Source organism: Taudactylus pleione, unplaced genomic scaffold, assembly GCF_031769625.1.
Source record: "Taudactylus pleione unplaced genomic scaffold, aTauple2 ptg000039l, whole genome shotgun sequence".
In the NCBI taxonomy this organism is placed as follows: domain Eukaryota; kingdom Metazoa; phylum Chordata; class Amphibia; order Anura; family Myobatrachidae; genus Taudactylus; species Taudactylus pleione.
This window is the reverse complement of record NW_028284441.1, coordinates 12553744-12581563: the sequence shown is the minus strand read 5'-3', so window position 1 is coordinate 12581563 and position 27820 is coordinate 12553744. Positions and strand designations below refer to the sequence as shown.

The following is a 27820-nucleotide window of genomic DNA, read 5'->3' as shown; positions in this document are numbered from 1 at the left end:
GTCCTAGTTCCTAGAATTACGGGGTACAAAACGAGTAGGGTTCCCCTGTAATTTAGAAACCAGCACCTGGCTGCAGGGCCAGTGCTGGTTTTAAATATAGGGGTGAAAAAATGCTTAGGGGTTCCGCTATATTTAAAACCAGCACTGGACCCAAACTGGGGTGTAATGCCACAGCCAGGAGACCCCATCACCGGGGCTCCATGGCCAAAGCATTCACACCCCAAGCCGGTCAGCCCAAGCCGTGGCTCTCACGGGAGGTGGGGACCCCCCAAGAAGGGCCCGCCCTCTCCCGAAACCCCATGCTTGGGCTGAAGCCCAAGGCTCTTCCCCGCACCCCTGGGCTATGGGTACAGGGGTAAGAATGTGGAAAATAGTTATAAACTATTGTATTTCCCAGTGGAACTACAGGTGCCAGCATGTCTGCCCTTTTGCACTTGTGGAACTACAAATGCCAGCAGGCGGACAGCACCCGTACCTCCACTATAAAATAGTTAAAAAAAGACTTTATTACGCACCTACCTACCTCACTCACATATACGTACTTACCAGTGCCAGCTGTTCAGTCCACTTCTCCCATGAGTACCTGGAATAAAGATCCTATACTCACCTCCATCCTTGCACTGCCCTCCGTAGCAACCAGGGGTCTTGGCAACATAACAAACCGAGTAACCGAACCTATACGGACAAGCATTGGTATGTGTTGGCACACATACTAATATTTCGCGAATGCCAGCTGACGGGCCTCCTCGGGATTCCCACGGCCCGCCAGCCAATTAGAGGCCGCTTTACATATAGTGGACGCTCATTGGCTGGTTACACGTGGGTCCCAGCCAATGAGCAGCCGCTACATGTAAGGCGGTCTCTGATGGCTGGCAGGCGGTGGGATTTCATGAGGAGGCCTGTCAGTTATATTGTATGTGACTTGTGCTAGCGCTGATGTCTATATAACTGCAGTGGACACTAAATTCAACTACACAAACCGCAGTGGCTGGTAGGAAATAGTGCTGTATAACTTGGCTCCTGGGAGAGGTATACAGGGAGACCGGACCCAGCGTTCCCGGAGACCTGAGGCTGTTGCAGAAAATGGCTGCCGTGAGTCTCTGAGGGGGCGGAGGGTGAAGGAGGAGCAACTCAGGGGCAGCAATACCGCAGTGGAATGGCGCACTGAGCTGGAGGAGGGGCCGCAGGCAGGGCCTTCTCCCCTATGCTGACATTAACCACCGGATCCCTGGCCTTAGCTGTCCCCTGCGCCATTATAGGTTATACCCTGGTGGCGGATGAACCGGTGTCCACATAAGCGCCTCCGGTATGTCTCCTGTGACCAGAGGCAAGACTGTGCAAGCGGGGACCTGCCTTACCTGTCCCCTTGAGTCCCGGGGGCAGTCTGGGGTCCGATTAGCCCAGCTAGCTAGGTCCCCCCGCAGCCCCGCCGAGAGTACCCAGCCGAGGGCTGGAGACACAGTGCCACGGAGGGGTGATGGAGCAGCAGTGCAGACGTCCAGAGGACTGTCTAGCGCTGCTTCCTCTGTATGAAAAATGTAAATAATAATAAATCATAGGCTGCTTAACAGCAGCCCCACTGTTCTATCGGTGATCCAGCTCCTGCCAGACACCAACGAAACTGAGTTGCCTTCAGGCTGTGGGCGGGGTGTAGGGGGAAGGACCGAAGCAACCTGGGATAGAAAAATGCTTTGCTGTTGGTGTCCGGTCCTCCAAGTACCACTTACACCCCATGTCTCCCTGTGGAGCCCTATGGACCCTGAAGAAGAAACTTTACATTTTATATGTTTATTTTCTGCAGGAAGCCGGTGGAGCAGTTCCATGCTTCATTTCATAGACTACTTGTTTTTCATCTCAATAAAGTCTTAAAATGACAGTGGGCTTGATTCAAGGAGATGTAAGAAAACCTGATGGTTTGCGTACATCTCAGATTCTTGGGTGTCTGCGCATGCGCAGAACAGGTCCTGCAAGATTCCTCACAGTCCCCCCTTAGCTGTAGCGTGACTGACATGCTGTGGCATTTGGGGGGCGGAGCGGGGGTGGACACAAGGACCGTTGTATAAAACGGACATGTCGCTCCCATTGTGCTGAGCCCAGAGTCTGCATCGTGGAATGCAGACTTCCGGGACCCGGCTGTCCAGTGTAGATGGCCAGGCTGGGTAAGGTTCAGCTTGTGCAGCCTGGTCAAAGCAGCAACTCTCACGACCATGGATCCGAGGCAGTGTCTACGGACGCTGCACTCGGATCACAGATGCTGACAGGAGGTGTCTTTTTCCTACAGACGCCTCCTGCTGGAAGTGTATATGAGTTGGATGGTATTGCACGACCGCTTCCATGCGGCTGTGCAATACCGTCCATCTTTGAATCAGGCCCTGTATACTGTAGAAACATAACCAGAATCCCCTACAATCCTTATTTTCATTACAATCAATTTGTAAACATAACAAAACAGTCACAGTATTACCTGAATTTACTTTGTGACTTTGTGACTTAGCGCAATCATGACCCTGAATAAGCAGAGCTTGTGTTACACTTCCTGAGAAAAGGGGAAGCATTTCGGTGATGCACAAAAGTGGACTCCTCACCTACTGTACACTGTGTAGAAGTAACGGCACAGTTCCTCTCCCTGCAGGATTTGCAGCGGAGTGTAAGGTGATTTACATAGAACAGATCAGGTGTAAGTAGTGGCTGAATTCTATGCACACGAACCACCATTCTAGGTGGTGGTGGGGGGGGGTATATAAAGTTCACATCCTTAGCATGTCATCAATAACACACACCGGCACACACTGCACCCATTATAGATACACCACTGGGTCCAGAGCTACATATGTCAGATAAAGGGCTACAAACAAGAATGGGAGGACATTTTACACTCAAGATACATGTGTCCTAATATACTAACAGTCCTTTTCAACGCCAAAGGTCCAGTCTGACTTGGGTTGCGACAAGTGACTTTTTCTTCTGGAAAATGCATCTTAGTTGCAAACGGATGCAACAAAACGCTTCACAAGTCTGCACTGAATAATTTGGTATACAGTATGACACTTGTATATATGTGTGCGACTAAGGCCCGTATTCAATTACCGGCGAAAAGTCTGTTGTTTCACCTGCCGGACTTTTCGACTACATCGCGTGTTTTTGGAGAAAAGTTTTTGTGCGCGCGACTGCTTTTCGCCCTATTCAATTCCAAAGGACACAAAAACGCGTCCCGGTGAAACTCAAACAAGTGAAAAGTGCTGTCAGATTTGGGGAAATCAGCCTGACACCCCCCAAAAGATACACTGACATGGGGGATCACTATGGATACCCCTGAATAGCCCTGCTGTGCTTAATTGTTCTCAATAGCTGCTATTTAGCGTCTTTGCACAAGTGGTGAAGAAAAGCATTTAGCAGTTTTATTTGCAAAAATAAGTAGTCCCAGCAAGTTTGGGGTACATGAAAATGGGTGCAAGCATGGTTAAAAATCGCTAAAGTGAGGTTTTAAAAAACACACCTTCTGCAAACACCTGCAATCAAAAAAACACCTGGGGCATACTTGGGGGACCCCCTGGAGTCTATTTCGCTACTTTTTAAGTTTGTCCCCCAACTTTGAACTTTTTTGCCCCCAAAAAGAAAGTACTCTTTTGGGGTGATCTGAAGTTTTTTTTTGTTTTGTTTTTTACGCAGTTTACCATTAGGGGACTGTCCCAAGGGTGCAGGGGTGTTTCCGCAACTTTGCACCCCAAACCCCCAATTCTGCAAATTTTTCCGCATGTATTCAGAATCTTTTCCGCCAGTTACAAGGTGCAGACTTTTCGCACCGGCGAAAAGTCTTTGGAATTGAATACGGGGATAAGTTCTCGCCGAGCGAAATGACATCATTGGTGGAAACTTTTCGCCGAAAACGGTTTATCGCGACTAACTGAATACTGCCCTAAGTCTGAATCTGTATACGAAGTGCTAGGATGCAGCGGCCGCAGCGTTTTTCCACACAAAGGTCCGTTGAGCTTCCTATACAAATTCAGTTGCACGCAGATATACAAGTGTCATATATCAAATTAATCAGTGCCGTCTCCTGAAGCAGTAGGACGCATCCATTTTCGACTAAGACGCACTTTCGGGCAAAAAAGATGCTCAACGCAAACCTGACTCACTCGCAACAGGCGTCTGTGCCGCATGGTATATTAAGGCTAGGACGGTGTATGAGGACACATTTGTACTAAGCTGATGCTTTTTCTTCCAGATTTACAAATGAGAATGAGGGATAGTTATGAACATGCACGTGCCCCACGATAAGTTTGGAAATGAAAGGGAATGTCAGGATATTTGGACTCTGAAAAGGAATTAGATAATAGGCATAGTATTGTGGTAATGTAGACATGGTTGGGAGGGATTTGTGTGGTATAGGGAATGATTTGGGTAGATCATAGGTGAATTATATTTTTTACCAATTTTCCTTGGGAGTTATGCCTGCAGTATAGAAAACCTCCCCCCCCCACTACACTATTTATTAAAGTTGTTACTACTATCAAAACTTTCCCCAGATACAATTCAAATTCCCCATCTTACAAATTCAACCCCCCTCCCCCAATTTATTCTAAGTGCAGAGAAGGCTGTGTCACTTACAGCTACAACAGACTCTCAATACAACAAATGCAAGCTTTGGGCTAGGAGTTTCACATTTGGTTTAGGATCCAGTGTTTCCTGTATGATTTAGTCAGAGATGTGAGAGAGGAAGTCTGAGCTTAGTCCATGCTAAGGACCCTTACCCATTGCCGTCAAAATACATACTACAGTTTTTGATGCTAGTAAAAAACAGGTATGGGAATAGAACATATCAATGACACCACACCATCAAGATTTGCACTGGCAATAATGAGCAATGAGTTACCACCCCCAACACTCCCTGACTGTCAGTCACACTGCAAATCAATACTCATTGCGAGACGAATTTACCTTGGCAGACGCACAGTGCGACAGTTGGCCGATACTCACTCAACTGCTAAAACATCGGCATGGAGTACAACTATGAATTAGGCCTAAAGACCACATCTTGATACACAAACAAATCACTAGTTTTTATAACAAAAGACAGTCACACCCAAGAATTGCCACATAAATGATTATAATGACACATTTCAGTAAACCACAACCAAAATAACCCATTTTACATCCACAAACAATCAATTCCAGAGCTGGGACTCCTAAATACACTCTCTCCAGAGACTCCAGGCAGACAGCACAAAACAATGGCCCTATTTATTCATAGCAATATGTTTATGTATATTTATGACTACTAAAAAGAACCCGCAGTGACCACGGTTCATACAAACCGTAAAACCAGGTCATACAAGAGTTGGTATTGTTTCGACAATGATTCTTTGTATATGAATTATCACTGAAGTTGTTTGTTTTTTATAAGCCCACAGTTCTAAAACATCAAGTTGTATTAACTCTGGCTACAGATAAGCAGCCAATGACTGCATGTGTTTTGGAACTACGAATTCCAGTGTGCACTGTCAGCAGCTGATCCTACTGATGCCACCATAGTTGGAGAACCATAACTTGCATAAGTTGTTGTAATGTGTGCTGTGACTTTATAGGGTAAATTTACTAAGACCCAGTTTGGCTATCTATTGCGATTCGCTGGACATCAGCATTGGATTGCTGTCTAAAAAAACCTGTATTTGTTGACCATCGTATTTGAGCGTCAATAGAACTCAGGTGGCGATGACCATCATATATATTTTCAGTGTAAAACCCTGGACTACCTGTTTTGGATAGAATTCACCATCACTCTGTGGGTTAAAAATGTAAAATAAATAAAAATAAGGTCCCTCCCTTTCCAAAGGGGGGGGGGGGACTTTGGACTGATTGGTCAGGGCAGAGCAACAGATAGAGTGGGTTTAGGGCCATGCAGAGTGGGAGATGGGACGAGGGATTGAGGTGACCTCTAATATGCCGGGTCCCTTTACTAGTATCAAATAGTGAGCTAAAATGACAGCAATAGAAAAGTTACAGCAGAAGGTTCATTATGGTAAAACAAAACATCCCTGGCCTAGAGATGTTATTTTATTCAACAAGAACTAAGCTGGGTATATATTGTTACTTTGATAAACATTGTTTAATGACAATATTAAATTTAGCAGCATTAAAAAAAATAAAATTATAATAATAATACCAGCTTTTAACAACAACTAATATCCTGAAAATATTAATACTTTTCATTAAACTGTTCCTAAATAACAGGGCTGATGACCACAGCAGGCTACGAGAAGGTACAGCACCTGGATAATTCTTACCTATCACTAACCGCTACTTATATGGAACCTACAAAGTGCTTTATAGAGAATATTTCACTTCTTTGCTGCAGGTGTGCCACCCAATAATAAATTGATAATGATAAGTGATAAATATTAGGAATGACATCTACAGTTACAGCAGGAAAACAAAGTTATTAATCTTGTCTTAGAAAATTGCTGTCATTATACTGTTATTAGATAGCTGCAGTCAGGACGGGAACTACAGTTAGGACGACAATGCATAGAGGGCACCTGAAACACAGAATGAGTGATATATCATCTCTCACACGGCATAATCAATTCCCACGCGACAACCAGGGATGACCCTGATTCCAACTAGCCAAGGCAAGAAGGAGCAGGGTTAGCGTTGGCACATAACCCTTGTACATTTCATACTGATGGAAAAACTGGCTCTTAATAATCTGCTGATAGAAATAATTTAAATTAATGTATTCCTTTAATCTGATCAATAATAACTGTGCAAGTAAAGCAATAATGTAGATGTATGACACTAAGAATTACAATCGCATGAGGTACAAGGTCGTCTAAGGAGATCCTGACATCTTCCGGTACATGCTCAATCATAACACCAGCATTTTACACCACATTTATAATATCACATCAACCAAGATCATTTCAATATATGTATTGTTAGAAATCCGTATATAGCTATAACAGTGATTCTGGTATATTAGACTGCTTACTGATAACAACGTGAACCTTATGGGTTATCTCCAATGTGTGACGTTCACAGAGAAAGCTCTATATAACCTATCTAGTTTGAGGTGTTTATAAGCTTACAGTTCAGCTTTGCAGAGCTAGAATGCAGCTGTTATTATAGCAAATAGTTAGAAGGTTTCTATGAGAAATCAGTAGTCACTTCCTCTTTCAGAAACCCAGCGTTATTAGCACTCCCCTCACAAAACCTGTCCAAAGCAATCCCACCTCACTCTCCAGACAACTTTATATTGTTCATGGCCACCTGCAACATTTACTAAATATTTTATTTGGTTGTAGTATTAAAAGTTGACCTTCAGAATGTCGACAGGTTCTGAATGCTGACATGGACATTAGGTCGACAAGAAAAATGTCGACCTTCACAAATGTCAACCTGGATAAAATGTTTTAAATGTCAACAACAGAATAAGTTTTTGCGTATTTTAGCCTAACCCCTAAACCAAACCTAAAACTCTAAAATAACACAAAATAACACAAAAATGTACTATCGACATGTTAAAATAAATGTGGACATTTGTGATTGTCGACATTTTTCTTTTCAAACTTCTGTCCATGTAGACATCAGACTGTCAGCAATCTGACCGGATCCCATTTGTATTATCTTAATAATTTGTGCTTTGTTGTTGCACTGCACTCTCTGCTGTGGATTCAGTCACCACCGAGCACGAGAATGACCAGATGTGTTATCGGGCTACTAGCACCCCTACAATGATGGGTACATACATAGTGACATGTGTGCTATGTATATAAAATTAATAATAATAAATGGATCGGACGTTAGAAATTGTTGCTCCTATGGTTACCATACTCACTGGTGTTTTTACTTGTAATGGTAGCAATTTTCCAAATGCAGCTTGTTCCATTTCTGTGCATTCGTCACAGCATAGAGGTGTATATGGCCCTACACAATTGGTTATGCTAGCATTACATATATAGATGTACTAATTGAATAACAGATATAAATAGATCCCGTATGCCTGGAGTGTATGCTTTGTGGGTCATGAAATACAATTGTATTTAGCAGATAAAAATAGACTGTTTCTATTGATACATCCTGGGGCAATCTGCCATCACATGTACAAGCCTGAGACAACAAGCCCTATATGACCTTCTGTTACTTCATTATTCTTGTTTTACAAATCACTGCAGTGCTGTACAGTAAGGCCGGCAAGCGCTGCATCTTCTCAGAAACTGAGCTTTTATTTCTATGAAACGAGAATGAAAGTTCTCTTGGGCCAGTTCGATTAGCCGTTACATCAGATCAACTTAATGCGCACTTCGCGGGTTATTTTCAGCATGCGCGGTCCCGTGACCCTCATTCAATTAGAAAATTCTTATCTTGGCACCCGCCCAGTAATTCTACAGTGAGCAAAGTGGGAAATGTATGAAAAAGTGGTGAAACCACCATGAACCCCAAAAAAGTGGAAAATAAGTTTGGCTAATGGTATAAAAGGCCATATAGTGGCCAGAAGCAAAGTCATTCAGGTTCTTAGAAGGTGTCAAATGGCCATTTTTTACTTATTTTTATTAACAGTGGAAAACTGATAGTAGGCAAGTGCTTTCACCAAATTAAAGCCGCTAGATTATTTTGGGTTACAGAATAATGTCTGTAATGTGAATTTTAATTGTTTTTAAGCAAGTTTCAAAAATTTTGGGAAAATACATTTATTGCTCCCATGTCCTATTGGAAACATGATGCTATTTAAATACTTACAAGTGCATGACTATTCATTGGGAGGGATGTATCAGAGTCCTGACATCTTTACATTACAATAACGATTTTTCCCTACTTTTCACCTACTCAGGGGCTGCAAACTAAAATCTCCATTAATTCCTATTGAGACCTGCATTAAGTTAACATGGATTTTTTTAATTGCATAGGAAAAAGTAGCAGCCATGGGTTTTTGACCCACTGTAATGCACGTTAACGGAACCCGTGGCTAATTGAATTCAGGCCTGTGGGGAGCAGATGACCATGGATGTATGTAGCATGGAGCAGTATGTATGGAGTGATCGGCTTACCTCATTACTCAAAGCTTTTAAAATGTAATAATTTAGCTAAATCACTAAAAAAACTAAAGTAGCACAATATGGTGTTAGATGTCTGGCAATGTCACCCACACATCTAGTAAACATTTACAGCGATTGTCATAGAGATCTATAGATGGTAGGCGTTCGGCATCCCGGCAGTCTGGATGCAGATGCTCCTATTACTGGCACTGAAATCCCGACGCCACTCAGAAGCCTGGCACCGTCATCCCATCCGCTGGGATACCAAAGGTAAGTATCGGGGTGTTAGAGGGGGGTTACATTTAGTGTGCGGGGTTAGGCACTAGGAGGAGGGTTAGGCACTAAGGGGGGAGGGTTAGGGTCAGGCACTAGGGGGGGGGGTTAGGGTTAGGCACCACATGGGGGGGTTATGGTAGGGAGGGGGAGTTTAGCATACCGACCACCAAGTGTCGGTATGTTAACCCTTTCGAGATGTCGGCATCGGGATTCTAACAGCCGGGATCCCGGGCACCAGCATCTCATACTGATTCCCTATAGATTCTTAATTTGACAAGCTATAGTGATGTGGCCACCAACCACTCTCTCTTTTGCCTCTAATAGTGATACAAAAACAAGTTGAAACAAATAAACAATAAATACAAAAATAAAACAAATCCCCTGGGTCTTGGCTCTATCCACAAATATTGTCACAGAAGATTGATGCTGAGGGTCAACTAAAGCAGTCAGCACTGCCAGGTTATCAATCAAATCATTGTCAAAAAATGTATCAAAGTCCTCTATGTTCTAGCACACAGGTTCTCAAACCAGGACCCCATACAGTGCATGTTTTCCAGGACTCCTCACAGAATAACAAGTAAAATAATTATCTCCACCTGTGGTTCTTTTAAAACGTGTCAGTGAGTAATGAGTACACCTGTGCCCCTGCTGGGTGACTTGACAAACGTGACCTGTGTGGGGTCCTGAGGCCCAAGTTTGAGAACCACTGTTCTAGCAGATGGCTCAGACCTATTGTGTTAATAAAAAGAAAAGTTCTCATATCAGAAATGACGTATGTGACACCACACTGTGGGCCTGATTCAGAGATGGACAGAATTGCAGAGCTGCATACAAGCGGCTGTGCAATTCCGTCCATCTCAAATGCAAAAGCAGCAGGAAATGTCTTTACGAAACAGACGCCTCCTTGCTGTACCATTACAACCATCAGTCGCGACGGTTGCTCCCTTGGCCATGGACACAGACTTCTGGGCCTCGCAAGCCGCCAGGACCCGGTCAGGTGCAATAAACATCAACTACCACAGCCTGACCAGGTCCCGGCGGCTTGCGACCCTGGCCTCAGCACTCCCAGAAAATGGGGGTGCCCGTTTTCAGGAAGGCAGGCCATCCCCACACCACCCCCCAAACGCTTCTAGCTGTCAACTGTGTGCGAGATCGCAGAACCCGTTCTGCACATGCGCAGAACGGGTCCTGCGCAATCGCAAACTCTAAAACATCGGAGATGTGCACTAACCATTGGGTTACCATACATCTCTAAATCAGGCCCTTTGACCAGCCAACTGGTCAAATGGCCTAATGCTGCCGATGCGCCTGTGTACGCAGTAGATGTGTGAAAATATGCAAATGTCGCATAGCTTTGTATAGAGACGCCCACCAGCGGCTTTGCAATCCAAGTGTATGCGTATTATTTTTATACAGTTACAAGAAAAATGAACTATTTGAATAGTAAAGCATTTTTTCTTTGTATTGAATTTGCTATCACCATCCTGAGACACCAATAGCATAAAAGGTTAGCTATTGGAACAGGTACCGCCGTTGTCCTACTTAAAGATAAGGAAGCTATTTGCGCAGGGAAGCTATGGTATCATTCTCCTGAGATGGCCATCGCCAGCAGTAATGCCCATCAATGGTCATCACAAGATGCAGGAAATGACTAAAAGGAAGAATCCCATAATCTGGCCCTTTTCAACAGATATTGGGATCTTTTTCCCTTTGATAAATAGCTCATATAAATTGAAAGCATTACTGGGGCAGAGACTGATGTATATTATTTTTTTCTGCAAAGTGCTGCATAATAAGAACAGCAGGCACTATATACTACTGTAGTATAGCTTAACAAAGAATAAAAGTGCCCTTGTGGAAATGCTGTTAATCAATATGATATACCCATTCTGACCACACTAGCAAAATATGCCTCACTATGATATTGTCTTGTATTTGCCTTCAAAACAACTGGACTACCCAAGGATTGTGTTATTTAAATCAAATGGATAATTTTTAGCCATCTCCTGAAGTTTTATTATCAGGCAACTGCTATTAGCACACTGACAGCCCACTATAGATGTGTCCACATACAACTTAGTTCCTTGCGTGTAAAAACAGCCCTTCTAGTCGCATCCGCAATCGCACACAGAATATATAGAAATTCTGCATATCATTTTAAAAGACGTTCGGTGTACCGAGATGCACAGCGCTCACGCATTATGATTAACGCCAGTGCTCGAAGTGGTAATTTAGAGGTGGGGGTATGGAGATTGAATCTCCCCCCCCCCCCCCCCTATGGGCCCCTGCTTCCATATCACTCCATTGTACTTCTAACCCCCCCCCCCCACACACACACACACACTTCTCCCTGCCTGCTCCCCTCTCTCACACCCTGCCCTTACTGATTCCATCTCTCTTTCATCCCCTACAATAGCTAGCCTGCCTCTGTCTGCCCCTCTCTCTATTCCCTCTCTCACACCCTCCCCTCTCTCTAATTATCTTTTACCTGCGCTGCTGGAGTGGAGCCACCGGGATCCTCGGGTCTTCCCTCCAGTTTATCTGGCTCCGCTGCGAGCCAATGAGAAGCTGCCATTTGGCAGCTTCTCATTGGTGCCGCTGCGAGCCAATGAGAAGCTGCCATTTGGCAGCTTCTCATTGGCTGGCGGCTGCGAGCCCTGCAATTGGCTGGCGGCCGCGAGTCCCGCGATTGGCTGGCGGCTGCGAGCCTCGTGATTGGCTGGCAGCCGTCCAGTACGTGGTGCTTACAGTGCAGCCGGGACCAGGTACTTTGTCCCGGCTACATGTCAGCACCTCCACTGCCCCGATTGAGATGTGTAACCTGCGGGACACATCTTAACACATTGCCGCCGCTGTTCCAGCGCTGGGATCCCATACTGGATCCCAGCGCTGGTGCAATCTTTTCTACATCTAAAATGAAGTGGGGCCGGGAAGTGGCGGTATGTCATACCGCCGTATACCGCCCCACTTCGACCACTGATTAATGCAACATTTAGTGCAAGAAGGTGTATGTGGACACATCTGTACGTACTGAATGCTAAAGTTCTGAGTCTGTGTAATTTAGATATAGACCAACTGAGGATGTAGTCAGCATCCCAGTGTGCAGGATGCTGGCGGTCAAAATCCCAACAGCGTCCCAACTGCTGGCATCCTGAAGGTAAGGGGATTAGGGGAGGGACAAGGCACATGGGGGTAGGGACAAGGCACATGGGGGGAGGGATAGGGTTAGGGTGCGGGGAGGGGGAGGTTAGGTTTATGCACCAGGGAGGGAGGGTTAGAGGTAAGGGTTAGCGTTAGGGCACTGACCTGGTAGTGTCTGGATTTTGACTGTCAGGATGCCGCTGTCTGTATTCTGACCGGCTGCATCCCTACCGCCGGGATCCCATACCAAACCCACCAACTGCATCCTCAACATATCACCAGGGATCACTGGGCAGATATATTCTCAGTCCAGACACAAACCCGCACAATATAATATCCAACCAATCACATTACAATCCGATCATTCAATCTGATCAACTTTTATTGGATTGCAAAAGTGATGAAAAACATGGGTGAAATGAATCCAATATGATAAAATGTGGATGGCCAATTGGAGCAATAATATGATAATTCCAAAGGAAAAGTAGCTGAAAGGTTTGATTGAAGCTGACTGAAGAGTGTCTATTGAAATTGTACCAATAAAATGGGATGATCCTGCATGTAAAGGTTAATAGCCCAATGGCATTTGTGTGCCCTGAGAACTTACATACAGTATGTTCAGCAGGCAGTGTAAGTGGCTGAGTTCCTATCACATGAAAAATTATAAGTTCAATGGGCACGATTGAGTTGAACGCGAATTGAATAGCGCCGGGAAGGAAGCTATTCAATTCAGCACACTGTTATGTCGGAGAATGCCCGTTCTCGCGCCTTAACATGGTGTTTAGTTGCGAGAACCAATAGAACCAAAATGTTTGCTGTTTCCACGGCGATAAGGGCAGAAAACAGCATCACGCCAGGAGTTTTGTCGGATTTCTGCTTAATCCTTAGTCGGGCTGTATTGAATAACTCTGGGAGCTCCTTCCCGGCGCTATTCAATTCGCGTTCAATTGAATCGAACCCTATGAAAGGTGTGCCTAAATACGCAAATATGAGATGACCTCAGTGATTTCACTGTTATTATGTGCAGGAAAATACAGGGTATACATTTTAAGTCCCCCCAATAACTCCCATCAGTTTACACTTGGGTATCGGGACACGGCCTAAACCAAGGCCTATCTCCTAAATGTACACCAGCATTTCCTTGCACACTAGTTGCAGGACATATCTCCCTACATTCCATGCAGTTGGAAAAACAGTCCATTAAAACTGGGAGTGTCCTATCGAAATGGGGTCAGTAGGTATGGCAAAGCTAAAATGCATTATATATAACATAGCACTGACTGAGGTTTATGTGTACTGCTGTTACTTCCATGAAGGGTAAGGTTATAATTTTATTTAATGGACTGGAAGTGCAGGTCTTTATACAACAATACCTTTTCAGGTATTTTGTACAATGGATGAGTGTGGTCCGAATAGATGGAGAGCTCTTACTCAAACATCTAAAGGTAACTGAATCCCGCTCCAGGCTGAGATTATCTGGCCCATTGGAGAGGAGTATAGGTGCGTACACAATTGCCGATATTCTGGACTGAAAGATAACGATATCGTTATTGTTCAGTCGTTCACTATATCAGCCAAATTGTATGCAAAAAACGATGAACGAAAACGACCAACGATGCGCGTTCCCGCAGGTTGTTGGTCTTTGTTGTTCATCGCCCGAACATGCAGGCCAACCTGACGATATTGTCAGGCTGCCTCATGCTTGGGGATGAGGGAGGGTGCCCGGCACTGAACGATATTGTGCATATCATCGTTCAGTGTGTGTGCTCAATGTCGTTAAAGACATTGAGCACACCCCTGTCGGGGACACACTACACGATATCGCTCATGGAGTCTGCAGAAAAGAGCAAAAGAGTGAAAAGTGCTCTCATTCTGAACTTCAAATATACTGTGCAGGAGGAGAGACAAGAATTGCAGAAGGAGAATTGCACAGAGCAATGAAGCCCTCAGTCCTTTTACAGCTTAGTCCTTTATAATAATAATAATAATAAAAAAAAAAAAAAGAATACACTACATGAGACCTCATAACCTGTAACGTTACAGGTAAAAGTGCATGTAAAATGCATATCAAACACAAGTGTATTTAATATGCAAACATATGTGTCCTCATGTACCTCGTGTTTTGCTCCATATTGTGAACATACAAAGCAGTTTATAGTGTACTGGGCATTTAGTATTAGTACTTTTGTCGCAAAGGATTTGGTATAAAGTCACAGATTAGCATAACGTTATGTGGCGCGAGGTGTGGCGTGGGTCACTCGTGTTAGAACTCTGTCATTTGCCTTTTTACCCATATTAGTGACTGAGTCGCATACAGAAGCTACCTGAAATGCCAGCGTCAGTATTCAGGGTACCCCTGCATTGTATTCTAATCACGTTACTAAGGCAAATAAGACTCATATTTTGAGAAAAAACTCTGGTGGGATGCAAAGTTCACGGCATCCCAAACAAGGCTATATGGCTGATTTGAGGATAGGTGGCCGTGTACGTGGAGACATCTGTATTTACTACAGCCTTAGAGCACCCTAATGTTAGATAACACTTCTGTGCGATTCTTTCCTATATGATGCTGCTTCCTCTCCTTTACCTGCTCCACCCAGCTTGCACCACGCTTATTTTTTAAAATTTTTTGAAGTGGGTAAGCATCGATAGGGGAGGGTATTAAAGAATAAAACTATTGAACAATTACCATTCCAAAAAATGCTACATATATCAAATGTTGATTACACTGCCTGATGATCACTTTAACAAGCAAACAAGTCATGTGATACACTTTTCTGATTATACTTATCTAACACTAAGGTAATAAAAACATGCAACAAAAGTGTACAAGAACTTTATAAAAAAAAAAAAAAAGGAGAACATCAAAGACATCATAGACTTCAATCTCTAATTTATTAAACCTGCCTAAAAGACTGTCGGTGTTCAGCATTTCCCATGAGTCTTAGGATAATTAGTAAGATGATAATGTCATTGTATGAGCTCTGTAATATTTTGCAATGGCACAAGGGCTTCAATCTAGTTCATACATATGTATTCAAGTAAAGCTTGACCACTAATCTATATAACAAGCAAGAAAGATTGTCTATCTGTCCGATTCTTTGTCCTATATACACGGCCAGAGTTTTGGAACTAGCTCCACAAAATCTGGTATGATCAGGGGTGCCGAGAGCAGGGGAGCGGGTAATTACCCGGGCTTCCTGAGGGGCCCGGCGCCGCCCCCCCCCTCCCTCACAGCAGCCCAGCATGCTGTGTGTGCTGAGCTGCAGTGGGAGACTGCAGCCACAGCAGTCTCCTATGCCTGTGGGAGGAGCGATCACACTGATTGCATCCCCCCTGGCTTTGAGTGGCGCTGCAAAGCTTTTTTTTTCCGGGTAGGGGGCATGGCCACGCCTTCTGCGATTAGGCCATGCCCCGTTACCCGGGCCCGCCGCGGCTATTGACGGGCCTGGGTATGGTGGTGCAGTTTGACCAGGATTAGGTTTTTGTCCAGGTTTGAACTTCATCAGGGCCACCCACTGTTATGCAGTCACTAAAAATGGGGACACTGTTAAATTACACAGGTTCCAGGGCTGGTTCCAGTGGAAATTGGCAGTCTGCGAAAAACCTGAGAGAAAGCTACAAAAGTATTCTTTTAACCTAGAGGTGCGTATCCACTAGGCGACCTTACTGAGCGATTGCACGATTACAACATCGTAATCGTACAAACACTCAGTAATCGGCCGCAAATCGGGCGTTTAAATGTCAAAAACGACCAGCGATGCGCATGTCCGCTGGTCGTTTTTGACATCTATCATCGCTCGTACATGCTGGGCAAACTGACAATCACGTCATGTTCCACATGTACGGTGATGATGGATGTGCCTACACTGAACGACTTAACATTCAGTGTAGGCACATCACAGACTGTGAAACAGTTTTTTTACAAAGTCGTAGTCGTGCTCTCGTTTCTCCGTCTATTAGTGGATACGCACCTTCAGTCTGAGCAAACTTGATGACTCATGCAAATTCATATTAGATCAAGAGCCTCTGTGTTTGCATGGAAGGGCATAACCAGGGCAGTAGAGAGCTTGGCCAGGCCTGGGTAATGACAGGGGGCGTAGCCTAATGTAAGGAGACGTGGCCAATTCCCACTGCAAAAAAAAAAAAAATGTAAGTAATATCTAAGCCGCACGCTCCACAGGGGGGCATCATTTTGCCCCTCAGCCAAGGTCAGATCTAGGGGGGGGGGCACGATCCGTGCAATCGCTCTCCCCCTTCATATCTGGTGCATGTAAAGTAGACTGATGCTTTGCTCAGTGGCAGCAGCAACAGTTGCTCTCTACCAACTGCAGCCCAGCGCTGCTGCCACTGACAAAAGGGAGGAGGGGGAGAGTGGCGGATCTGGGTCTCCGCCGGGCTCCTTCAGCAAGTCTGGGTCCAGGTAAACAGTACCCACCCCCCTCTCGTCGCCCCTGGGCGTAACTAGAACTTTGTGGGCCACATAAAAGGGACTCCCTAGAGGTAAAAAAGAACACGTACATGTTCAACAACACAGAGCCCATTCAAGTTATGCCACACGGTAGTACCCCTTATACACATTATGCCATGCAGTAGTAGTGCCCTTTATACATAATGCCACACAGTAATGCCCCTTACACATTATACCACACAGTAATTCCCTTTACAGATTATGCCACATAGTAGTAGTGCCACATAGTAGTAGTGCCACATATAACACATTATTAAACACAATAGTAGTGGCCCTTACACATTATGCTACACAGTAATGCCCCTTATAACATTATGCCACACAATAATGCCCCTTACACATTATGCACCCCCCAGCAACTCATTTCCCCATGTTCCTCCAGCAGCCTCTCGCCTCACCCGTGTGCCATCAGCAGCCAGCAGGTGTGTATTTGGGGCCGGGTCGCCAGCTAATTAGAGCTGGCACACCGGCAGACATGGACAGCCGGCACTATTTGAATCTGGCGCCGGACATGAGCCAATTGGGGCTCGCGGACCGGTAGCCAATCTGGAGCCATCACTGCTGATTGGCTGACGATCCGCGAGGCGCCATCTCTCCATGACTGCCTGCCAGTGTGCCAGCTGTAATCAGCAGTGGGGTCCTTTTCAGCTGTAATCAGGAGTGGGGTCCTTTTCAGCTGTAATCAGCAGTGGGGTTCTTTTCAGCTGTAATCAGCTGGCGGGCCGGGCGCCAAATCAACACCGCTGACACTCGGCATCCCTCTGCGGCCCTGACTGGACCGGTCCACCTTGTGTGCGTGGCTGGGTGCAGGGGGAGCAGCGGGCCATAGAGGCAGCTCAGGCACCATAGCACAGCCGCACCCCTTGCACCCATGGTAGTTACACCACAGTGAGGTCCTTTTCAGGATCAATGGAATGGAGTTATAGGCGAGGACAATGTAAGCTATTAAAGGCTGCAGGTGTACTTCAGGGTCCAGTCTACAACCCAGGCAACTCCATGTATCCCAGCTAGTATAAAATTACACTTATGTTTCTGAAGCCATTTTAATAAAATTTACAATAAATTAATATGACTGTAATTTTCTGATAATAGTTCAGATCTTACAATATATACAATGAAAACTGTCCCACACAATGTAATCATTGTTATAGCACTTAGAGATATTATGACAGAGCAAAGCTTCATAATTTAAGGCACCATGACAGCTGATCCAGTGATCTCTGGCTAAGGGAAGTTGCTGACTTCAATAGGCAGAGTAGCTGCTGAAGGTAAGTACTGTAATGTAAAGCAACTAAGACAGATGGGAGCAGAGACATTTAATCCCTTACAGAGATATCTGATTTTTAAGTATCCAGTGCCAAAAATCAATATTAGTGCTGCTAAAAAATAGTCTATTATCTTTAATTGTGTTTTTGGGGGTTATAAAATGTATAATAATACAGATTTGTCTTTATTTGTAGTCCATTGCCGGTCTGTGTGCAGTGCTGTATTCACCATATATGTGCATAGTAGACACAGTATTGTCCAGGGGGCAGCATCAATATTATTTTAAATTATTTGTTTTACTACTAAAAAAATGTAATCCCATGTAGACAAGACAACCCCCCTCCAAGCTGCTGTTAGTAAGTTACAGTAATGTCATGTAATTACCATGGCAACCAGTTACACGATATGAAATGTAGTAAACAAACCTCCCAACATTTAGACATTTGAAATAGGTACAAAATAAGCCCCTCCCCGAAATCTCGCCTTGATCTATCCAAACCCCACCCCAAAGCTTACTTTCAGGCAAATCTCTGCCCCTTTCTAGATCCGCAAATATGGACTGTCCTGACAAAACTGGAACAGTTGGGAGCAATAGGGGATGTCCCACTACAAAGCTGCTCTGTACTCCACACTCCCCCATTCTACTTTCCTTCTGTCATATACATGCACCAATGTACTCAGAGATTAGGGGGCCTATTTATTATTAAACATTTGTTTTCGGGGGATTCACACAAATATTTAGTATCACCACAATATATGAAGGAGGGACCTTAGAAGATATCTCCGATATCTACTGCGGTCCCTCCATTTCTGACAACAGCCGCGGCCCCTTAGATTTCTATGGGTGTTTCAAATTTAACGTGATGCAATGCTGTCGGAATGCAAAACATTCTGGAGTTTGGTCCCTGCATCTAACGTGCTGCTGAAGTCTACGTGCTACAATTGGTATATATTACCGGGAGAGTGTTCCTCCGGAAACCTCCCCAGCAATGAACGCCGCGCATGCACAAGCGTCCCGGCACAGGAGTGAAGAGACTGCTAATGCGATCTTTTTCTCAGTAACAATAAACGTAAGAGAAAGGGGCATAATCATGGGGAGAAATATTTATTAATTTAAGGAGTATTCACTCACAATGCCTATTGCAGCAGTCTAAATATAAACAGTAATAACAAATGATTTCTAGTTGTGTACAAGACTTTCATTGGTGAGCACCAGCTGTCAGTTATGTCTACTTCGTGGACATCTCATTCTCACTCATTTCTTTCATAATCAGGATAGGATTTATGGTAAGGCATTTGCCTATTCACCTGCAGGACAATCATAATAACAGCCATTTAAAAATGGGCCATTAACTTTCACATATTACTTTCACTGATGAAGTCACCCAAGATGTTACAAGTGACATAACTGGTACATTAGTAAAAAATATATGATAGTTGCACCCCCTGGCGCCCAAATATCTATGGAGCAGCAAAAAAATCAATCAAAGAGTGGTTCTACCCCTAGAACCGTATTATCGTAAGGGACTTAACAAAGAAACTTGAAAGATAAATTGTGCTTGTATTCTATTCTGTAAATTACCAGAAGTCAATGCATATAGAGCATGTAGATGTTAATGATGGAGGTATTCTGGATTACCTCTAACTGCATCTATATTTTTACACATTTTATTTACCCTTCAGGAGCACTCCTAGGCTGCCATGTTTAAACATTTAAAAAATAGGGAGGAAAAAATTAGAGAGATTTATGGAGAAGACAATTTAGCATTGAGTGACGATAATGTAGAAACAGTAATGAATAAATTGGAGAAGTTATTATTAAAAGAGAACAGGCTATGGTGGGAGGTGGTCACTCTAGAAAAATATATTTCAGAACAGATTATTCCAAAAGGGTTGAGACTTAAGAAATTACCATCCTTTGATGATGCTAATGAGTGTTTTACGGATGAATGGACCAAAACGTTGGAAACCTGTTCTTTTTCCCTAATGGATCTCATTTTAAAAGAGAGAAGAGAGAAGATAAAGGAAATCAAACAAGAAATTGAGATATTACAAGCATTGATAGAACCTTTTAATAAACGTCCTGATTATAAGAGAATGGAAATACGTATAGAACAAAAAATCATGAAAAATACAAAAGAAATTATAAAGAAGAAACAGAAAAAATTGAAGAGAGATCATGAATATTACAAAACAGGGAGAGGAGACCTCTTTAAGGAAGGAATTAATGATGGATCCTGGTACTCGATGGAAAGAGAGGTAGATGGAGATTATGCCCAATGCTCATCGTATCTCTCTCCAGATCCAGGAAGGCACGTACGGCAACAAAGTATCTTATATAATAAACCTAGGGAGAAGGTACAAGAAACCAGAAGACACTCTAAAGAAAATCTGACGTGAAATTATGGAAAGGAAGCAAGAAGAAAGAAAGATATGGAATTGAGGATAATTGCAGAGGATGGTCACAACATCAAAAAAGAGCAAGAAATATAAAGAGGTATAGAAATCCACCAATGGAACATGTTAATAGAAGAGAGAGAGATATCATTGGAAACAGCCAAGATACGAAAATTATCACATCAATAGCTATGATAAAAATACAGACAGTTATTATCCAGATGACTACATGAGAAGAAAAGGAGAAATATCACGTAGGAACCAATGGGAAAATGGGTAAAAGGAGAAGGTCCCATCTCCCCTTTTCTAAACAGAGGTTGGAGACACAGGAGAGAGTGGTAAATTGGAAGAAATATAGGGGAAAGAGAGGTGGGAAAAAGAAGATAAAGGAAAAGAAAAAAAAGAAATCCAAAACAATGAATAAAGAAATTCTCAATAATATAGTGGAACAAATTGATGATCAGTGTAAAATATATAATATCAGTAAAAAAAATTTAACAAAAGAAGAGACTTAATTATTATCAAAAGGGTTGAAATTTGCCCCAGCAAAGAGATCGATCATTTCAATACATATATAGATATTGAAAAATTCATAAGGAAATTGACTTTAAAAAATTCTTCTTTACAGACAAAATTTTTAATAAAGAATCAGTGGAGGAGAAAGAAGAAACTGCCTTCAAAAAAAGATCACCTTTTTATCCTAAGCATATTAAAGGAAGTTTTGTGGACTGTTTTCAAAAGTTGGTGATAGAAGACATGGAAACACTGGAGAAATCAAAAAAACTAGGTCCTAAGAAAACTAATCTAACCAGAAAGGAAAAAAATGCATTAAAAGCATTACAGAAAGATGATTCAATAATAATTAAACCCTGCGATAAAGGAGGAGGGGTTGTAATTATGGATAAAGAGAAATATATAAATGAAATCAATAGACAACTTACAGATGGAGTAACCTATCAAAAATTAAGGCACACTTATTCTTACGAGCACTCGGTACTATTCTTTTAAATACTACATTATCAGGCGCATGTCTTCTTAAACCTCTTTTCCAGAACACATCTACAACCATTAGTCAAAAATACCAAATCATATTTAAAGGATACAACTGATACTTTAAGGAAAATAAAAGAAATTAATGTGAAAGAGAATATGATTCTAGGGACAGCAGATGTAACAGCACTGTATACCAACATACCTACCGAAAAAGGTTTAGAGACTGTTAGATGGCATTTAGACAAAACTAAGATGGATGAAATCAAGAAAGAATTTTTAATTAAAAGTATTAATTTTATTCTTAAAAATAATTACTTTTATTTCAATGATGATTAATACATTCAGTCTGTTGGAACGGCGATGGGCACGAAATTCGCTCCCAGTTACGCCAATTTATTTATGGCGTACTGGGAGAACTATATTGAAAAAGAAAGGAATAAAAGTATTGTGGTACCGCTAAATAGATGACGTTTTGCTATTTTGGGATGGTAAACAGGAGGATCTTTTAGTGTACAGTGATAATCTAAATGTGAATGATTCTAATATACATTTTAGTTTCAATTTTAGTCAAACAGCCGTTAACTTTTTAGACCTCACAATTTCTGTGGAGAAGGATCGGATAGAAACCAAATGCTACAGTAAACCTACCGACACCAATAATTACATTTCAAATCAAAGTGAACAACATCAAAACTGGCTCAAAAGTATTCCAAAGAGCCAGTTTTTGAGGCTGAGGCGAAATTGTAGCAAAAAAGAGGAGTATATCGACCAAACAACAAGAATGAAGAAAAGATAATAATAATAATAATAATAATAATAATAATAAAGGCTATGACTGTAAAGTTCTAGACAAATTTGATCAAGAGGTTTTAGAGAAAGATCGTGATTCATTAATAAACGTCAATGGCAAAGTGAAATCAGGGAATGAAGATTTTAAATATGCTTTTATTACTGAATATACAGAAAATCGTAAAAAGATAGAGACAATTTTTAGAAAGCACTGGCACTTGTTACAGAATGATCCTGTTTTAAAGAAAGAAATTCCAAGAAAACCTGAATTCATATATAGAAAAGCACCAAATCTTAAAAACAAACTAACGAGAAGTGCTATAACAACTGAAATATTTCACCCCATAAGAAGTAAAGGTTTTTTTAGATGCGGTAGCTGTGTGGCATGTAAAGAAATAAAAACAACGAAGAATAAATACATGGAGTTTATCGTGGGAGATCAGACATATCAGCTGAATCACTTTATGACATGCCATACTACCAATGTTATTTATTTTATCGAATGTAGTTGTCATCTATTTTATGTGGGAAGAACAAGTAGAGCTTTGAAAACGAGGTTGGGTGAATACCTTCGGAATATTAAAAAAGGAGTTATTACACACTCCTTATCCAACCACCTCAAAGAGAAACATAACTGCTCCACCAATGAAATTATACAGTTTATAGCTATTGATAATATTAGAAGCACTTGGAGGGATATAAATGATGAAGCAATGCTAGCTAAGAAAGAAATTAAATGGATTTTTAAATTAAAAACCTTGTCCCCCAATGGGTTAAACCTAGATTTCGAATTAAAATGTTTTTTATGAGTATTTATAATTATTTATTTGATCTTGATCATATATTTTTTTATACTGTATTTATTGTGATTTTAATGCTTAGGATTCATTTTTCTATATGTTTATTTTAAGATGTACATCGAAAGAAAATCAATAACGTAAAAACTACATAAATATGGCAGCTAAGAGAAATGATGGACATATTCCCCTATAGGATATGGTCAGAAGCAATACTCTTGCGTTTTAAAGAGGGAAACCGGAAGTGACGTATGCGGGGCATTGGAAGAGGCTTGCGTTCCAAATCCCCGGAAGTACATGGGAGAAAGGGCATAGCTGATGCCTTTGCAACAAGGACGTTGTTTTCGAATGATCACTTGGACTGTGCGGATAGGTAAAATTAGTTGGACTGTATCTCCATCTCTTAGAAAGAGAACCGGAAGTGAGCGTGACGTACTTCCGGTCCCGCGTGTGCATAATATTTTGTTGGTATTACATCAATGTTTATGTTTTATTGATTACCTTGATAAAAATAGGAAGGTTACAGCAGTTAAGTGGATGTATTAAAAATATAGAGTGAATTGTGCCTACTTAAGAGAAGAATTGGTATTTTGCTTGTGGTTAAACCTTTGACCTGGAAGTAATTATAGTAGAGGGTATATAAAGAGGAATGTTTATATTGTCTGTCACACTGCCTTGAGGAAGGGAGAAGGAGCTCCCGAAACGCGTTGCTAGTGTGACAGAACTACTGGTGTAGTGGGTGATTCCAGAGGATCCTGAATATAGATGCAGTTAGAGGTAATCTGGAATACCTCCATCATTAACATCTACATGCTCTATATGCATAGACTTCTGGTAATTTCCCATTTTGTTTCAATTTTTGGATACGTGTATAACACATTGGAAGGTGTGTGCACCTGATTTATACAAATAAATGTTATAAATTTTTAAGAAAATACTACACCATGATTGTGGCATAATTTTCTTGTTTCATGGTATGAATATTGAGCAAGAGAAGATTTAACGGCAAGAGGAAGAATTGTATACTACAAAGGGAAGTACTCGGAATACAAGCGCAATTTATCTTTCAAGTTTCTTTAAGTCCCTTATAACTGGTACATTTGTTCATATACCCATCTAAACTGTACAGTAGATCTGAACACAAAGATGAGCTCTGTTGAAAATGCCATCTAGTTTATTTTTTAGTTGGTGGGAGTTACTTAGCACAGACTGGTGTGACATGGGGGCCCATTTATCAAGGATCGCTTTTGCAATGCGAACAGGACATGCCAGTAACGTCCCTGATTGCATTGCAAAAAGCGATCTCTTCGGCTGGATGTATCATCCGGGACATGCAGGGACACGGGCTCCGAATGTAGCTCGTCCCTGCAATGTCTCTGGAGAGCTGCCAGCCAGTGCAGGGGGTGGTGCGCATGGGCAGTCCCGTGGACTGCACATGCACATCCGCCATAGCCGGGGAGGGTTCCATCAGATCCCTCCGCTGGCTAATAGTGCGCGGTGTAACCCATAGACCATAGGCTACAGCGGCTAACGTCATCTTCAGATGCAGTTACCTGCGGGGGCCAATATCTGGTATGCATCACATTCTGTATATTGGTAAATTTGGCAGCATCGCATCCCCCATAGAAACCTATGAGGAAGGCAGCTGCCAGCGGCACTGGAGGGATCACAGCAGGTATCGGAGATACCTGCTGCGGTCCCTCCTTAATACATACGGGGGATACTTAGTATTTGAGGTAAACCCCCGAAAATTTGTGTTTCATGGATTTTACCTCAAATACACTTTGATAAATGGGCCCCTCACACATGTAATAGTGACACATTGAGGGCAAATGATAACGCCACCTCAAAATAAAAGCAAAAAATTGTTCTAGATCGAGTTTAATGAGTTAATATGAAAAATGACCTGTACTCCCGATCTGCCGGATCCCTGACGGCTGTAATGGTCACACACTGGACTGCTTTTATACTAGGGATGTGCAGGCTCGGATAGGTTCGAATTTGCACGACGAGTTCAGATTTTTCCCTCCAAAAATCGGGTCTCAGAAAAAGGCAAAACGTCATCTTTCATGGATAAACATCATCTTCCATGGACTTCCATTGTCCATATTCTACGGGGGATGCGATGCTGCCAAATGTATCAATATTAGGAATGCGAAGCATTCCCGATATTGGCCCCAGCAGCTAACGCTATCTAAAGATAGCGTTAGCCGCTGTAGCCTATGGGGACTTACCGCATATCAGCCGGCGGGACTGCGCCGGCTGATATGCGGTAAGTGCAGTCCGCGGGACTGCGCATGCGCAGAAGCCCCGACTGCTCTCCGGAGACATCGCAGGGACGGGCTCTTTTCGGAGCCCGTCTCCCTGCATGTCCCGGATAATACATCCGGCAGATAGGATCGCATTTTGCAATGCGATCAGGGGCGGTACTGCATGCCCTGATCGCATTGCAAAATGCGATCCTTAATAAATGGGCCCCTAAATCTTCGAACTCCAAGATAACTTGTATCAAATTACTTTAGGGGATATATGACTTAATACACTGTTACATTTGAAACTCTTACAGAAAGACACTTGTATCGGGTGCTCCAGGTGTAAATCTGTACAGCACTGCAAATTATGGAGGTGCTATGTATATAAACTATAATAATCAAATAAGTAGTAGTAGTAATAATATAAATATAATTATTAATAATAATATCTAGGTGTATTTTTCTTTCAATGATCATTCCATCACAACACATTTACAATGAGGTACGTGTGACATTGCTGCTCCCTACATATAAGTTATATTTTACAAGAAAGTCTCTACGCCTTACACATAAATGTCATTGCTACACCACATTGTATTTTCACTTATCTTGTGTATTATATTTTCGTATTAAAAGGCATGGACATATTTTTCACTATATTAGTCACATTTACAAACACTTTCTAATTAACTGATATGGAAATATTTATCCCTACAGTATATTTTATTCAACACATATAAATCATGTCTGTAACTATAAGGGCTGAAGCAGTACACACCCTACTGACAGACAGTTGTACTCTCAGAGCAGTGTGCAGTAATAACTTCCCCTAAGATATGACATATATCGTGTGTGACACGATGAGGAGACCCCGGCATCTCCCCAGCACAGCAACCCAGCAGCTCTCAGCCAGGGTGTGGCCTCCATCATACGGCAACAAGAGGCACTGGACGGAGGAGAGGAGAGTCTGGCCCTAAGCAGCAGCCACAGAGCCCCCAGCAACACCAGCACCATTGCACAATGTAGCAGCAGCAGCAGCAGCTCAGGCCGGACCAGCACATGACACAGGGCTCTCACTTCCCACAACTGGTGACCGCAGCGTGTTAGCAACTTCCTGCAGCAGCATCTCCCCACTGGCCGCATGTCAGCCCCGGCAGCTGGGGGAGGCGGATAGATGCTGTATCATGTACAGTGCGTGCTGTTTCCCATGCTCCCAGTGGCCGGTAACGGGTTATAACCTGCTGCCGCCACTGTGATGGGGAGAGCCCCGAGGAGCGGCTTCATGTCACTCACCAGGATGACGGAGCTCCTGACAGCCTCGGACACACTCTGCCTCAGCTCCGCGGCTGTCCCAGGCTTGCTCAGCCTCTTGGTGAATTTCCTCACTTCTGCCATGTCTGCGGCAAGTGGCACAAAGTTGTCTCCCCGGTACCCTCCTATGTCAGAGTCAGGTCAGGCCAGGGCGGCTGCCGGCTGTGTGACACTGATGAGCGTTCCGTCCGGGGCGATCCTCACTGCTGCTCCGCCTCCTTGCACTGTAACTATCAGTGTTTGTTGTAGCATCGTCACAGCGACTGGAGGCTTCTGCTGCTGGGAACTTCTGCGAGCACTATACAAACTCCCTACACTCATACATGCACACTGTACAGCCTGTGTCGCTGCACCCTACACTCATACATGCACACTGTACAGCCTGTGTCGCTTCTCCCTACACTCATACATGCACACTGTACAGCCTGTGTCGCTTCTCCCTACACTCATACATGCACACTGTACAGCCTGTGTCGCTGCACCCTACACTCATACATGCACACTGTACAGCCTGTGTCGCTTCTCCCTACACTCATACATGCACACTGTACAGCCTGTGTCGCTTCTCCCTACACTCATACATGCACACTGTACAGCCTGTGTCGCTGCACCCTACACTCATACATGCACACTGTACAGCCTGTGTCGCTTCTCCCTACACTCATACATGCACACTGTACAGCCTGTGTCGCTTCTCCCTACACTCATACATGCACACTGTACAGCCTGTGCCGCTGCTCCCAACACTCATACATGCACTGTGCATCTAATGCTCATGCTTCCTACACTCATACACACGCTGTACACTGATGTTCCGTACACTCATACACATATTGTATAGCCAATGCGGCTGCTCCCTACACTCATAAACATGCTGTGCATCTGATGCTCACTACACTCATACTGTACAGCCCATGTTGCTGCTCCCTACACTCATACACACGCTGTGCATCTGATGCTCCCTACACTCATGATGCTGCTGCTTCCTACACTGCTTCTGAGTCATGCATCCATTGTGCTGCCAGTTCTCTTCCCTACACTGCTCCCTACAACACAGTTTTGATCTTGGGGAACGCGATTCAAGGAAGTTTGGGA

At 43.2% G+C, this 27820-nt stretch overlaps 1 protein-coding gene across 1 annotated transcript in view; it reads right to left on the bottom strand.

Moving 5' to 3' along the window:
• DOCK11 (dedicator of cytokinesis 11) overlaps positions 1 to 26809 on the bottom strand; it is a 362537-nt gene extending 335728 nt beyond the window's left edge. Inside the window, exon 1 of the mRNA XM_088453072.1 lies at positions 26708 to 26809. Within this exon, the coding sequence (XP_088309198.1) occupies positions 26708 to 26809 (102 nt within the window). The remainder of the gene's footprint in view (positions 1 to 26707) is intronic.
• Between the last annotated feature and the right edge of the window lie 1011 nt (positions 26810 to 27820).